At 39.6% G+C, this 15,309-nt stretch overlaps 1 protein-coding gene across 12 annotated transcripts in view; it reads left to right on the top strand.

The window, feature by feature from the left end:
* Positions 1-15,309, top strand: part of ncam1a (neural cell adhesion molecule 1a) — a 315,548-nt gene that overhangs the window by 223,535 nt on the left and 76,704 nt on the right. For all 12 annotated transcript variants that reach the window (XM_008428583.2, XM_008428578.2, XM_008428582.2 and 9 more), the window contains exons 2-7: positions 3,009-3,083; positions 5,483-5,692; positions 6,403-6,546; positions 12,730-12,867; positions 13,330-13,447; positions 14,137-14,297. In XM_008428583.2, coding sequence (XP_008426805.1) covers positions 3,009-3,083; positions 5,483-5,692; positions 6,403-6,546; positions 12,730-12,867; positions 13,330-13,447; positions 14,137-14,297 — 846 coding nt within the window. The remainder of the gene's footprint in view (positions 1-3,008; positions 3,084-5,482; positions 5,693-6,402; positions 6,547-12,729; positions 12,868-13,329; positions 13,448-14,136; positions 14,298-15,309) is intronic.

Raw genomic sequence — 15,309 nt, 5'->3', positions numbered from 1 at the left:
CATTAGAAGTTGCTCAATGCATCAGTTGAGGTGAAATAACTTGTTGCCAGCTGAAACATAAGAACTCTGCAACAATTATACAAAAGGAAAATTAGCTCATTTGTTAAAGCCAGGTGGCAACTTAAAAAAAAAACATACTGTGTTTAAAACAATTGTTAAAATTTTATTTGAATTGTTTGAATATGCAGCCTTTTTTTTTTGTTCATTTGCACATCAAGTCGACTTGTCAAGTTGGCACTTAAAGAGAATTTTCCATAAGTGGTTTGGAACTGAAATTTCTTGCTTTCAAGGACAAAACCTCGTTGCCTAACTGCAACAATCAAGACAAAAGAGTTCCAGGTACAGAAGGTACTCGTTACTGAAATGCAGTAGTTTAAAAGTTCCTGTTTCCACGACGAAGTTCAAGAAACGTGGAAAAAACAGGATTTTTTTTGTGCGTACGTTACATTTTTTTCAAGGAGCCTGTCAAAAAGAAAGAAAAACAGTGTTTGCCTTTTCACGTGAATATCTTCTAAATAAACTGTATTGACTTCCTCAATTTGCAGCATGTAAGATGTGTGAAACATCTTACCATAAAGAATGGCAGAGCTCTAATATAACGCATAAAGACATCATATGCTAAATCCCCCACACACAGCTCCTTATTCAGGCATTTTTGGCTGAAACTAGATTTCCCACTACGATCTTCAAATCAGGCATTAGGAGGAGGAGAAGAGCAACAAAGGGCCACCGCTGCGGCTGCCTCCTCTCCGTCCCAGATGTGTGTTTTTTTTTTTTTTTTCTAAAGCAGTGTAGCTTGTCGCTGCTGGGAAACGTCAATGGCATCCTGCGCCGGGACGAGAGCTGGCTACCTCTGTTTGAGTGGCGAGACCCCGCCAGCCATCCCCGTGAAGCTACCCGGCGAGAGTCAAGCTGCGGCTGACGTTACTCGTTTGTGTGAAGCGGCGTCGTGCTGGATGCTCAGCAGGACCTCTCTGTCAGCGCTGGATCACGATTCGCTGGCATTTTGCAGCCCGCGCTTTCACCGCTATGCTAATAGCGCCGAGGATAAAAGTCTTACAGTGAACCGTGTTGCAGTCAAAAGTGATTAAATTTGCACAAACGCTGAGGAACAAGCGGAAGTGATTTACCTTTTCAACATTTTACTTTTTTTTTTAATGCGGTTTGCTTAATTTTTTTTATTTTTATTTTTGCTTCTGATTTGGCAGAACGCAGGCAGGAACAAACAGCAGGTGCTGCTTCCCCGTGTCACCGCTTCAGCTCGGTTATTACTGAAGAGCACATGCGTCTCAGGGAAAAAGGATATTCCAGGATTAAAGAGATTATGCTTTTCCTCTCACCTGGCAGGAGAAGCAGGATGAGAAAAACAAGTAGAGTTTCGGGGGAAAAAAAMCCCCAAAAACCCAACAACTTCGTTTAAAAGATTAAGCAAACAAGTTAACGTTTATTAGCTGAATGTGTTTACGGCTGCTTCTGAGTCCCGGAGATTAAACCATGCCCCAAACCTACAGGTGCATCTCAATTATAAAATATAATTTATTTTAATTAAATTCAGGAAGTAAGACTCAGAGATTATAAGCTTTATTCCACACAGAGGGTTTAATTTCAAGTGCTTACTTTGGTAAATTTTTATTATTCTGGTTTTTACTATTCAGAAATTCAGTTTCTCTCATATAGAATATTACATCAGACCAAAAAGCAGATTTGTGGATGAATTATTCACCAATGCGGTGCGGCCTGGAGGTCAGCCTGCGGTTCTGCTGAGGTGTTCAGGAAGTTCAGGTTACTTTGGGTCATCTGCATGGTTGGTTCTGGTGCCTCTCAGCTTCCTCTTCACAATAATCAATAGATTTTCTGTAGGTTCCAGGTCAGGCTAGTCTACTGGTGTTACCATGGTGATTGGAGTGGTACTTTTGGCAGTGCAGGATGGCCTGCACATCTTCCTTGTGGAAGATGAAATCAGCATCTCCTTGAAGTGCTCTGAAACCTCCTGCTAGCCGGATCCAGCCAGACGACGTGACCCCAGATCATCACCGAGTGTGGAAACGTCACACTGGACCTCAAACAAAGCGGGTTCTGTGTCCCTCTGTTCTTCCTCCAGTCTCTGATCTTAATTTCCATATAAAAAGCAAATTTTATTTCCATCTGAAAAGTGGACTTTGCAGTAAACTGAGCTGTTCCTGAACTCCTTAACTCAGGTGAAACAATTGTGTTTCAGGTCCAGAAATACTTCAACAGCAGAAATGTGACAGTTGGGCTCCTTTTCTTCTGCCACTGAACGTTCCATTACTATGGCTGGTCATAGAACTCTGTAGAATAAATAGATGCTTGAATTCTATCACTGTGTGTAATTTTAATTTATGAAACGCACAAGTTTCACGTATTTGCTTCATTGAAAGACATTAACCTCTTGATATTAACTTACTGAGCTGCACCTGTTCCATATTTATTCGTATCGCCTGTAACGGATTCCTGTTTTCCTGATGCAGAGCTAGTTGAAGTTTATTTGTCTACATTGTCAGACATGTTGTTGCCATAGGTCAAAGGCACATATTGAGCGATTTCACAATAAAAGAGAAGATCTCTGAGGAGAGAATCACAAGGACTCCGACAAATAGAAAGAAATCTAAGGCTTTGAGGATGTGTGTTAAACCTTCAGCAGGACTTTGAGCAGGAAGAAAGTCTTCAGCCCAGAGCGAGCGTAAACAGCAGAGACCTACAGTAAATGTTAAATAAAAGAATTACAGCCTCGTAACAAGTGTCTCGGCTTTGAGTGAGAATCAGAAACATTGTGCATGCTGTGATGTTGCACTCCAGTGAGCCTAGAAATTTCATCCCAGAGTTTCATTCACAGATGGGGTTTGGGCTGAACATTGTAGCGAGCCCACAGAACTCTGAGCATTGTCTTATTCTGCTGTGGCCCTGTGTCACCACTCCTCCAGATGAAAGCAAAAAAAAAAGAAAACAAACTAATGTATATTTTTCTGTGTCTTCTTTTCTCCACTCAGCTGCTATTCAGGTGCAAATCACTCCGGCACAAGGGGAAATCAGCGTCGGAGAGTCCAAATTTTTCCTCTGCGAAGGTAAGAGAACACGCCTCATTTAGCTCAGCTTGATGCAAATTTCAACTCGTCCATGAAATGCTGTGAGTAGCATCTGAGGTCGTTTAATGAAAGTAGAAAATGTTTTGAAAAAAAAAAAGGAGAATGAGGGACAGAGTACAGACAGGTAAACAGTAGGGAACAGTGTAAACCAAAATCAGGCCAAGAATTGACAAGAAGTGTAAATTTAGCTGGTTTAATCTCTAGAACACAACCAACAAAACTCAGAAATGGAAAAAAGGAAATGAATCAGAGAAATCATCATAAACAAATCTTTATACACTGAAAAAGGAGAGTGCATCTCCAACCTTAACACATTTTGATAATTAGTCACAAGTAATCTTATTTTATTCAAATGAATGTATTACATTTGTTAAATTGCTAAGGTAAATAAAGTAAGTTTCATAAACTTCATTCAGTTACTTATAACCAATAGTTCAGTTTGTTTAAAGCCGGAGCTGCATCTTCTTTCTGCAGGCTGGCTTCCTGGACGCTGTAGCAGAGCAGGTCCTCATCATATGGGTCAGCCAGCTTGAGTCGGTCCACGATGTTCCTTGACCTCTTTAGATGTCCCAAGTCACTATCGGATGGATTTAAATTTTTTTTAAACATCCACAGTCGAAATGATGCCGAGTTATTCAGAACGTTTTCCACTTTCAGCCCAAGAGCTGCATCTTATCCCATGTCGTCATATTGTGTGTGCATTAATATGCCAAATGACATTAATATGTCAACTGTTTTTGTATTTGTGCAAAAAGCTTACAAAAGCAGAGCATATGATAAATACTTGAAGAAAAATGCAGCTTTGGGCAGCTGACGTTTCTCGGTGCTACGTGATATGCTGCTGGCTGGCCAGTCCAGGACCAGCATTCATTTTCCTTGGCTCTGATTGGCTGTGCCCCCAAGAGAGAGGATGTGGATGACTGTAGCTTCTGTGGTGGTGCTAAGATGGTTTCCACTCTGTTTATAAATGCATTTTAAGGTATTTTTGGTGTTTGAATGATTACAACAGGCATTTGCAAGTGGTTTTTGAGGGCATCTCTAGAATTCGAGCATCTCATTTATTCACAAGCCAACTAACACCATCAGTCTCCTGCATGCAGGAGGACTGTGTCTGCATTCGGAGCTGCGAGCAAATTTATCCCTTATATTCTACAAATTGGTAAATAGCAGGTTGACATTTCTTTCCTGTTCAAATTTGCCTATGAAAACTTGTTAATCTTTGACTAGTTTTTTTTTTATTGTTACCAGGGTGACCACTAATGATCAAAATTAAAATGACCAAGGACAAACTCTGTTCAGTAAATGATCCCCTGACTCTTAAAGCAACAGCTGCACAGTTGTTAGCCTGCAGCAACAAGATGTCTGTGTTTTTACTGCATGTTCTCTCCAAGTGAACGGGATCTCTCTGGGTATTCTGCTAAAAACCTGACTGTTTGGTTAATCTGACTCTAATTTACCCTTAAGAGAGAACGTGTGGGCGTGTGTGTGTCCGTACGCATGGTATCAGCTGTTGTAGACCATAAAAGCATTCATTTGAGATTCAGCTGTCTTGATTATGATATGATCCCATCAGCTCCAGAAAATAAATATTGTTTTAACCAGACATCATAACTTTAAGCTATTGTAGACCATCAAGGTCTCAAACAAGGAGCTGGATTTGATACTGAAATAAGAAAATGTCATTTATAGTTGGATGGTAAAATATGTGAAAAAAATAAATTAATAAAAAAACAGTTTCATAGGAAATGCTTTTATTGACCTGTTATGTGACAAAATTATCTATAACAAATTAAGTCATAGAAGCAAAGTTTTTGTGTATGCTTTAAACTAAAAGGGATTTTTCTGCTCTGTGAAGATAAATGGCTTTAGTTTGACTTTGAATTGTTCCGTGTTAAACAATAAGCCCTCCTTAGAGCTCTGTGTTCTTTGAGAGAAGACAACATTACCAGCTTGTGTTTGTGTTCTGCTTCATGAAAAATGAATAGAGAAGAAAACTTGTTAGATATTTTTTTCCTCCCCGTCAGTAAAAGTTGCCTCCTAGTCAATAGATACAAATTATTTATGCCACTCCTTTTTATCCTAATATCCATATTTTTCACCTCATTTAAAAAAAAAAAAAAGGTTTTTAGAGAAATGAATTAGGTTTATTTTATTTCCCATTTTCATTTGTGCTTCATTTCTTCCCCCTGTGGGTTTTATTGATCGCTGTCTCACGTTTCGCTCCGGCAGCATCAACAAAATCCCGTTTTATCCCACATCTTTGGTGATTTCCATCAGAATAAAACTTTATTGATGTGCCATGAATACTTTCCATCGCTTCCTTCCGTGTTCCTGGTCTCCATTAGTGATCCTGCGTTGTGAACCTCTCTGTTTCGCAGTGGTTGGGGACGCTAAAGACATCGACTGGTTCTCCCCCAGCGGTGAGAAGATCCTCCTGTCTCGGCCGAACATCTCTGTGAGCCGGAGCGACGAGTCCACGTCCATTCTCACCATCTACCACGCCAACGTGGACAACGCCGGCATCTACAAATGTCTGGCCAAAAACGCAGACAAGGAGGCCCAAGCCACAGTTCAAGTGAAGATTTTCCGTAAGTCCCGTCAGATTTTATCCCGTTTTTCCAGCCTTCAAAGTATTAATATTTTTTTTTCCAATCAACGTCACATCCTGAACTGTGAGCCACCGATACGCCACAAGAGCTCTTCAAAGGACAGACAGGCGTCACAAGAGGTTATCCATGCCAAGCTTTAGCATTTCTTTGCAATTCAATTCAGTATGCAGTAAGAAAGACATACATAAATGCAAAAATCATATCAAGTTTCAAGGTAAATGAACACTTAATGAGCTATAAGAGCTCTCTGGCTGGCATGTGGGAAATGAGTATTATATGTATTGTAACAGGTGATTTTCATCAAACGGAGCTCAGAGAGGTTTGAACTGAACAGACTGGCAGCCTTACAGGGGGAGACAAATGTTTCTGATTGCTACAAATGAATCATCCCTCTGTGTTGGTCTCTAGGTGCAATGTTTTAGTTTGACCTTCACCCAACTTAAATAACTGTTATCCAGTTTCAGACAGCTGGCAGCTGGCTTAAAAAGAGCAGTCAGTATTTTACCTGCTCTCACACTTTTTCATAATACAGCCACAAACTGTATTATGAACTTCTATTTACACACACCTCCTTTTATTTGAACTTGTAAGTTTAAGTTTAATAACAATCTTATTTTAATTTAACTGATTTTGGCTGTTTTAAGTAAAACAAAGCAACAAACTAAATGGATTTCTATCACTTATAACAGAAAAGATCACCTTCCAGAGCGCGCCGAGTCCGCAGGAGTTCAACGAGGGCGACAACGCCGACATCGTGTGCGACGTGGTCAGCTCGCCGCCACCCACCATCATTTGGAAGCACAAGGGCTCCAAACTCCAATCCGCCAAAGACGGTGAGTCGCTTCAAACACAACTACTTCAGCGCCGGAGCTGCTTTCTCACCTCCAGCACGCCATTCTGCCCAATCCTCTTGACTCCCTGAGCAGTCACCTCGCCTTCATGCCATCGCTGCCTGCCAGTTCATGCTTTCCAATCAATTTTCCACTCTACGCCGAGTCTCTCTCTCCCCTTGCCTGTTATCTATGAAAAAGTAAAGAATTTTCTGCAGGAGGTGATTTTATACCTCTTAGAAGACACATGGAAATCTTTTTTTTTTTTTTTCTAGCCTAGCAGGAGGAAGTTATTGTCAGCTGAAGCTAGAGACGTTTAATTCACCCAAACAGGTGAACTTAACAAAAGTAAAGAAAGTGGAAAGATAAAATGCAAAGGCTGTAATTTCATGCGAACCACTTCCAACAAAAGAAACTGCCTGCTGACGTTTTTCAGGTTAGCTAATAGCTGGCTTACCAAAAGGTTTTTTTTTTTGTATTTTTCCAGGAGAGCAGCACCCATATGTTTGAGAGTTAATAATTGGGTGAAGCTCTTCCCTCGCAGCAGGTTTGCTGGGTTTGTTGCCTGATGTCTGTGTTTTCGATAGTTCACTCAATTGAAAAATCTTTCTCGTTAGCACATCAAGCGCTCCCCGCCTTTAGGCTTGAAAAGGGGGTTCTGGAAAGTTTGTCACCTGCTCTTTTACTGTGAAAGGAAGCCATAATTAGCTTTGATTTGCAGCAGTTACCATTGATTTTCATATTCAGCGAGGGGAAAAATAAGCAGAGAAAACCCTGACAAAAGGAAAACATGAGAAGCAATCCATGGAAACTTTAGAAATGATTCTGTAATAATCGCCTTTTTTCTTTACCGTTGATCCCTGTGTTTGAAACAATTGTAGCTTAGAAGCTGTGAAGCATGAAACAGTCTCGGGCTTTAAAATAGCTCCATGGAAATGGCTGAACAAATTAAACAAACCGAAGAACAAAGCTCGGCAGCAGAGCATTTCAAATAAATATAAAATGATACGTTATTTTAACATTAAGTTTTGTGGGAATAAGATGAGAAGAGCATTAACTTTGTTTTGGTTATACAGTTGTGTTAAAAATAAACGCAGTTTGTTCAAAATAAACCCCAAAAAACTCTCGAACTCTCCTCACAGCTGCACACATCCCATTTAGATTTTATTTCCATACAGGAAAGTGCATTGGGAATACTCCGCATTTTATTCCAAATCAAAACATGGAGAATGTGTTTTATCAAATCACTCTACAGAAAATAAGGAAAAATGAACTGTTTGCTGTTGAAATAAACTCCGGTGTCAGGGGTTTTCTGTGCAAACCCAAACATTTACAGCATAAACTGAAAAAGGCCAAAAAAAAATGTAGCTTTCCCGTGAATAGAATAAAAATACTGTTTATTGTCTCACAGTGGGGAAACTCAGGAGCACCAGCTGCAAAGTGACAGGCCATCAAAGCATGATATGAATATAAAATCTATAAAAAAATGAATAAAAAAACATACTGTATATTAAGGGCAAAATTTCAACATAAGTAGTAGTTAGCTATTAAAAGTATTGTGTATTTCTACATCAAGAAAATTAGACTATTTACAATAAGTGACAATAAGAACTGTGAAGCAACAGAAATGTGCCAATACCAGCAGAAATATTATTTAATATGAGTAAAACGGTGCAAATAAAAACGCTAATGTATGTCAACACTTATTGAGTTTGTGGGGAACAGTGGTGACTTCAGAGACTGAGAGCTGCTGGCAGGAAGGATCTACCAAAACACGCCTCTGTGCATCCAGGATGCGGCAGTTGGTCACTCTTCAGTTCAGCAACAGTTTCATGAACGGTGTTGGAGACATTGTCCATCAGTCATGTTACTTTACACTGAGTTCTTCTGTCTCCCACCACCTGTACCTGATATGATCCATGTTTCTGAATTGTTGAATCCTGCTGGTGTTTTTAGGGTTGTAGTCTTGCTGTAACACTCATTTTGAGGATATTTCTTCATTCATAAATTTGCAGCTGTCCTCAGTCAAACCTATATCGGCAGTTAACATGTGGTCATTATGTAACATGTATTTGTGTCCAAAATGGAGGCAGTTTTAGCCCATTTCTAACACATGTGCGGTCTACATGTAAACTTTGGCTGAGTTTATGTTATTGTGGCAACTTCCTGCAGCCAAACATGAGTTTATTTTGGCTTTACAAAACTTTTGTCCAACTCTGCCTTGGTGAACATTGTCGGTGTTGTGTGCACTGAGAAAGAAAAGGGGCTTTGTTTTGCACTTGAACTGGGTCTGATTTAACCTTATCGTTACCCCTCCTCTGGTGACCGCTGGAAAGCCTCAACTTACCACAAAGCAGTGCTTAGCCTGCCTTTATTCTTGGCCTCTTATCAAGGAATGTGTTTTCCACTGAAGGAAAAAAAGACCTCCAATTGTGACCAGCGCTGAGAAGTGCTCATGTAATTTTCCTCAGTGCAGCAGTCGACCTAACCATATGTTTAAATGTCCACAAAGAGCTGCTTATGCTAAAGTGTCGCTCAGACATAAATTAAGACCCACATCTCTAAACTTGTGAGAAACAAACATTGCAGTGATTTTTTTTCCCCCCAACAATCTGCAGTTAAACATATTGTACATTTAGAGCGTGAAAACTCAATCCCCCTTTTAAGAGGTTCAAAAATTTGATCACAATCATAGAAACTCTTTATTTCTCTCCAAATGTTACAGTAATAGGACATGAGGAGAACTTGTTAGTCTCCTGAATTATGCAAACACAGAAAATATAGTGAGAGAAAACGTTTAGTATTCCATTCCAGCAGCCCTCCCAGCATATAATCACATTAATCAAACATCACACGTTCCTCGAGTATAGACAGCATGTTACCTTTTAAGACAAGCAGAGAGACTGAAATCTCATTTTAACTTTCCAGAACTGAAACCTGCCAAAAGAAACTTTTGGAAAGTAGCTTCCATTTCTAGATTAGTTTTTATTTTTAGGTCCCTTCAAATTCAGAAGTTYACATGAATTTCTTAGGAATGTGGTGAAGTTGGTAGCGCTGTTAGCTGCAGTGCTACCACGAATGGTGACCTGTAGAGGATGTGCCTTGTCTCTCACCCAATGAACCCTGGAAATATGCACCAGTCTCCCTGTGACCCTGCAAGTACGAGCAGGTGTAGACTATGATTGAACTGATGGACATACATTTCTTAGAATTAAATTTTGTCAAGCCTTTGGCAACAACTCCACATAAAGTCATCTAGATGGTAACATAAATGGGACATCAGAAGAGAAAGGAAAAGGATTTAAAGAGTAACTAAACCCCAAATCAACTTTTTATTGTAGGTAAACTGTCTGAATTGTTCCCCAAGGATGCCATCTTTTTTTCCGTAGAGATTGTAACATCTTTGTATGGATTTGTTTGATTCTGCCACATTCAGCCTAAAACTGCCTCAGTGCTGCCCTCTTTGGGTTGAACAGTGGTTACTGCAGTCATATTTTCCTATCGGTCAATGTTTATGTCACACAGCCCCGCGTTCTGGCATAAAACCATGTCACTGAGACACACGCCCCCTGGTGGCGAGTCAGGAGTTGAAATTATGAGCTTGGTAAGAACTGATCTACATATGTTGCCTGGTGGTTTTGTGCACAAGCAGCAAGTCAGAGTATTTTGTAAACCTCTGATCTACTGAGATGTTAATGCACGGCCATCTGCCAGGCTTAGGAAAGATAACTCGAATGAAAACAAAAAAAAGGCAGCCAAGTACTTTGGACTAAAATGATTTTCGAGGTCAGAGAAGAATTAGCAGACAGACTTGAACAGAAAAATGTGGAATTCCATCTCTAAAAGCAAAATAAATCAAATAACCAAGCAGAAATACAGTCTGATTTGACGAATCTCAACTCTTCAGTTGATGTAGAATCAGGATTTGTGATTAGCAACAAGAAAACATGAATCCATCAGAGCTTGCATTAATAATGCAGGCTGCAGGGGGCCACGTTTCATTCCTGTATGACCACATGTTCTACCAGGAACACACATTGTGGCACCAAGCTCAAATCTACTCAATCTCAGAAAATAAGCTCAGCGTAGTTGAGTGTCTTCCACATTCACCACATCTCCATCCGACAGAGCATGTTTGGGATGTTGCAACAGAAGACTCTTATCCTGAATGTGCAGCTGACCAACCTGCAGCAGCTGTGCTCTCCAACCATGCCGGCGCAAAACACGATCCCAGAGAATTAATCGCACAACTTGTTGAATCTATAAGGAATTTAAGGCACTTCTGAAGGCAAAATAAATGCTTTGTATCTATGTATGAAATAGCTGGTGAGCTAAAGTCTAGTCGGCGCAGACTGAAAGTGAGCGAGGTGAGTTCCAGCACGGAGACTTTTTCAGCCCCCCCACGAGCCTCAGCAGTCGAGGCCTGCATTATATTCAGCTCACCGCAGGTGCAGCCAATTAAAAAAACACAATGAAACCCAGGTAGCAGTGAAGGAATCCTTAAACTGGCTCTGTAAGGCCAGCGGGAATCCAGAGGGATAGAACTGCTTAGAAAGTTACTCTGGAGGAGAGAGCAGTTCTTGGAGCAGCATGTTGAAGATCAAGGTGGCAGAAAAAAAGATTTGGAAAAGCAAATTGATTCACTTCCTGTCTGTCAGCTCCAACTGATATCGCCTAAATACTGGATTTTTAGGTGGATATGAGCTTTAGTGACTGCCCTTAGCGCAGTCACTAATTTGTTACATTATATTGATAGTATAATATAGTTAATCTCAAAAGATTAACAGCAAAGTACTGCATACAGAAATGTACCTGAATCTAAAGTGATGGACACAACAAGAATAGAAAGAGATGCTTTATTGTCCCAAGAAAGACATTTAGCTCATGGCTTCCCTGCATATAACATGATTATGATCCAGGATATCTAGCCTCTGGAAAAATAAGTAACAAAAACAATAAATGCATATCTGATTTAAAGTGTTCTCATCATGAAGGAAACATAACAATTCTTCTAGTTTAGAGCTCCTGATCATGAAGTACATATTTGGAAAAGCAAAACTGATTGAGCTTAGTACATTTTGAGTAAAGGCACATTCATAATTAGCATACACTGTCTTTCTATCATTCACCTTAAAAGTTTCCTTTCACTTTTTCACATAATTTATTCACAGGTAGGGTGGCCCCCTGCACAGTAGCAGTTCAGTAGTCTCAGACGGTTCTGTGGAGTGTAACTCAAAATTTTTCATGAATAATCCAAATAATCATGGCTCTTTCAGTAAAGCATGTCTAAAATATTTGGAAAACTGCAGCTTTGGAAGCTGAAATACCTGCGCTACTGCTATTGGCTGACGTCTGCAAAGCAGCCAATCCACAATCTTTCTTTTCTTCTTTTTGTTGCTGATTGGCTGTAGCCTCAAGCTGAGGTCAGGAAGACCGTGGCCGTCAGCTTCCGGTGCTAGGATAATTTCTACTGTGTGTATTGATGCATGTTGAGGTATATTTGATGTTTGAACATGCAGTGGTAAGTGTTTTTAGAAGATGTCTCAAGTATTCATGGATTTCAGCTATTCCAGGGCGGCGGCAGTCAGTAACCCCCACGGACACTTCAGGTCTACTGTATAGACTTTACACTGCAGTAAAACAAAATGCCGTTATGTAATTCTGTGGATACAATTAACAAATGATTCACTTACTCAGGGAAAAAAAAACAATGTAAATGGAGCTCATCCTATGTGAAAAAGTAATCATTTCCTATAGCTAATACCTTGTATCAGGTGTTTGCTCTTTAAGGCAGTGACTCTTTTCCTGAAAATTTACAGTCCAGTCTGAAGGACCACCAGACTGGTCTGCACCAATTCCTCCATCAATCTCTGCAGCTCTTAGCCGAACCATTTAGTTTGATACACTACTTTGATGTATTTTTATACAGTTTTTTTTTTTTTTGCTTTTTGTGACAGATTTATTCATTAGAATTACACCTGGAATTATGGTGTGAGTATCTGAAAATGAAATGTCCAAAAAGAAGCATCAAATGTTTTTTTTTTTACAAATATTTATTTCATACACATCTACATGAAGAACAGATAAAATATGACCCTTTTTTCTGTTCCTGTCAGGCCTGAGTGGAGTTGAGTATTTCTGAGATGTTAACACCTGATTCTGCATTTGTCTTTTCTTTCCTTTTAGTGCGCTACAAGATCATGGATAATGGCCACCTGCTGATACGTGGCATCAAGAAGGTCGATGAAGGAATGTATAATTGTGAGGCTCGTGTTATGGCCAGGGGAGAAATTGACTTCCGGACGATAAAGGTCATCGTTAATGGTAAGCACTCCATCTGCGTCTACTTTAGCGCTCAGCATGAGCGCTTTCCCAACAAGTCGCCAGTTTACTCATAATGGAGGGATGTGATTAGGAAGACTGTCTGTCAGAGGAAATTTGCTCTTTTAAAGCTTGCTATGTGGCTCGTAATATTCTGCATCTGTCCACCTGTGGCACTCGGTCTGCTTACGGTTTGAGAAAAGCACGTGAATGTGTTCAGCCTCACCCCGAGTCTGTGCGAATGCCACTCTTGATTTTTATTTTCCTCACTCTGTGGTTTTTGATAATTAGACGGTGGCTTCACTTCAGCTTTTAGTCCAAATCACCCCAGACAGAGGTTCATAGAAGCGTGAAAGATTTTTTATCACAAATATTAATCAAAATCTTAGGAGTGATTATTAACATTACCTGTAAGCTGACCTGTAACTTGCTTTCCTTTAACTTTTTGTCTTCTTTCTGTTTCAGTTCTTCCCACAATCCGTGCCAGGAAGTCTGAAGTCAACGCCACAGCAGATGTTGGTGAATCTGCCCTGTTGGCCTGTGACGCAGACGGCTTCCCTGAGCCCACCGTTACCTGGGCGCAGTATGTCATTTTCCCTTTTTTAGTCATGAAATCACTATCAGTAAGCATTGGCTTTAGGTCACATCAGACTACATAAATACACTGTGGGGAAACACAAGGTTTAAGTTGGGGGAAAAAATAAAGAATATTTAAAAACACAGATCTCTACTTAAAATGGCTCGATCAAAAAATCTGGGTTTCACATTTTTAATTGAAGTATTTTAAGTAAATTAACTTTTCATTGTTTTATTTATTTATTTCACTACAGCTGTATAAACCAACAAGACGGTACCGTTAATGTTCCTCTTCAGTCATTTACTGTGTGCTCGAATTACTCGAATCTCAAATTTCTTTCACAAACGCATTTCTTTTTCTTTTTACAGTAATTAGTTTTAAATAAAATAGTTTAATTCACTACTTTTGATATTTGATTTTTGTGCGATAAGTGAAAGAAATAACAACTTCATCCACACATTCTGTAATAACGTGGTCGTAATCCCAACTAAATGTTCTAAAACAGATGAACAGAGATAGTTTAGCTTACAGGTTTTTGGAAAAGTAGATATTAGAAGTAGAGATTAATCCAAGCCACTGCAGTCCAGTTTTCTGTGTCTCAGTAAGATCAGTTTTTGTAAGCTGCTAAAGGTGTTTGAGCAAAAGTCCTGCGCAGTGAACCCGCTGCCTTTTCCTTTCTTTTCCCACCTCTACAGTAACAACATCGTCCTTGAAACGGGCGACAAATACAGCTTGAACGAGGATGGCTCTGAATTGGTAATAAAGGAAGTCAGAAAGGTGGATGAAGGAGATTACACTTGCATCGCCAAGAACAAGGCAGGAGAGAAAACCGAGGAAGTCAGCCTGAACGTGTTCGGTAAGAGAATATCTCCATTCCCCTACGATTTTTTCTCTCTCTCCCCGTCATTCTGGCCTTCCCTGTCGCACTCATTGACATTTACTGCACACTCCTTTCACAGCTTTTCCATTAGCTGGATGTAGCCGTACACAACATGAAGCGCTCAGCATGCCCTGTTGAAAAGTGATTAAAACACCCTTCAGGTCATTTTAAACATGTATCAGTGTAGACTTTGACCCTAGAAGGTAACTAACGCTGATTAAAAAAATCTCTCTGAAATCTTTATGCCCCCTAATGCTAAACTAAGCTACCAAATAGATGTATTTTTTTTAAATAGGATAATCAAATATCAATAGAAATTTTAAATACACCAATGTACTAAATTAAAGAGCTACAGTATTTCTCCTGTTTACGAGACATCTGGGTGTCGCCTAATCACATGTAGTTTCACATCTACAGGAATTTGATCTGTAAAAACCGAACTGGGTTATTTGCAGTGGTGGAGAAAGTACTCAAAAAATGTACTTAAGTAAAAGTACAAATACACAGACAMAAATGTACTSAMGTAAAAGTAARACTACCACATTAGCATTTGTACTTAAGTAAAAGTAAAAAAGTACTGGCTTTTAAAAATACTTAAGTATTAAAAGTAAAAGTGCTTGCTGAATGGATTACCTAATCGCTAATATCATTAAGTGTCCCGATCRTATTTAATTTTAATACATTAGAAATGTGCCATTTTAATGAACAATGCCACAGATAAAGCATGTTTTTATTATGTTTACAGTATGTGATTACTTRCTATGTGATTCTATGCATCATACTTTCAGGGATGGAAACATCTTGTCTCCTGTCCTAACATAACATGAACTTCACTTTTTTTTGCCACTAGTGACTTTTATTTTTAAAGAAATCCAACAGAAAGTGGATGGAAAGAAGGTGGGTGGGAGAGGACAGGCAACCAAGGAGCCAGTAGCAGAGTTGTAGTCAAGGTCACCGACCCAAGACCAAGTCAAGACCAGCACCCCGC

This window comes from Poecilia reticulata, linkage group LG14, assembly GCF_000633615.1.
Source record: "Poecilia reticulata strain Guanapo linkage group LG14, Guppy_female_1.0+MT, whole genome shotgun sequence".
In the NCBI taxonomy this organism is placed as follows: Eukaryota; Metazoa; Chordata; class Actinopteri; order Cyprinodontiformes; family Poeciliidae; genus Poecilia; species Poecilia reticulata.
Note: the sequence above shows the minus strand (reverse complement) of the source record. Positions and strands in the feature narration are given on the sequence as shown.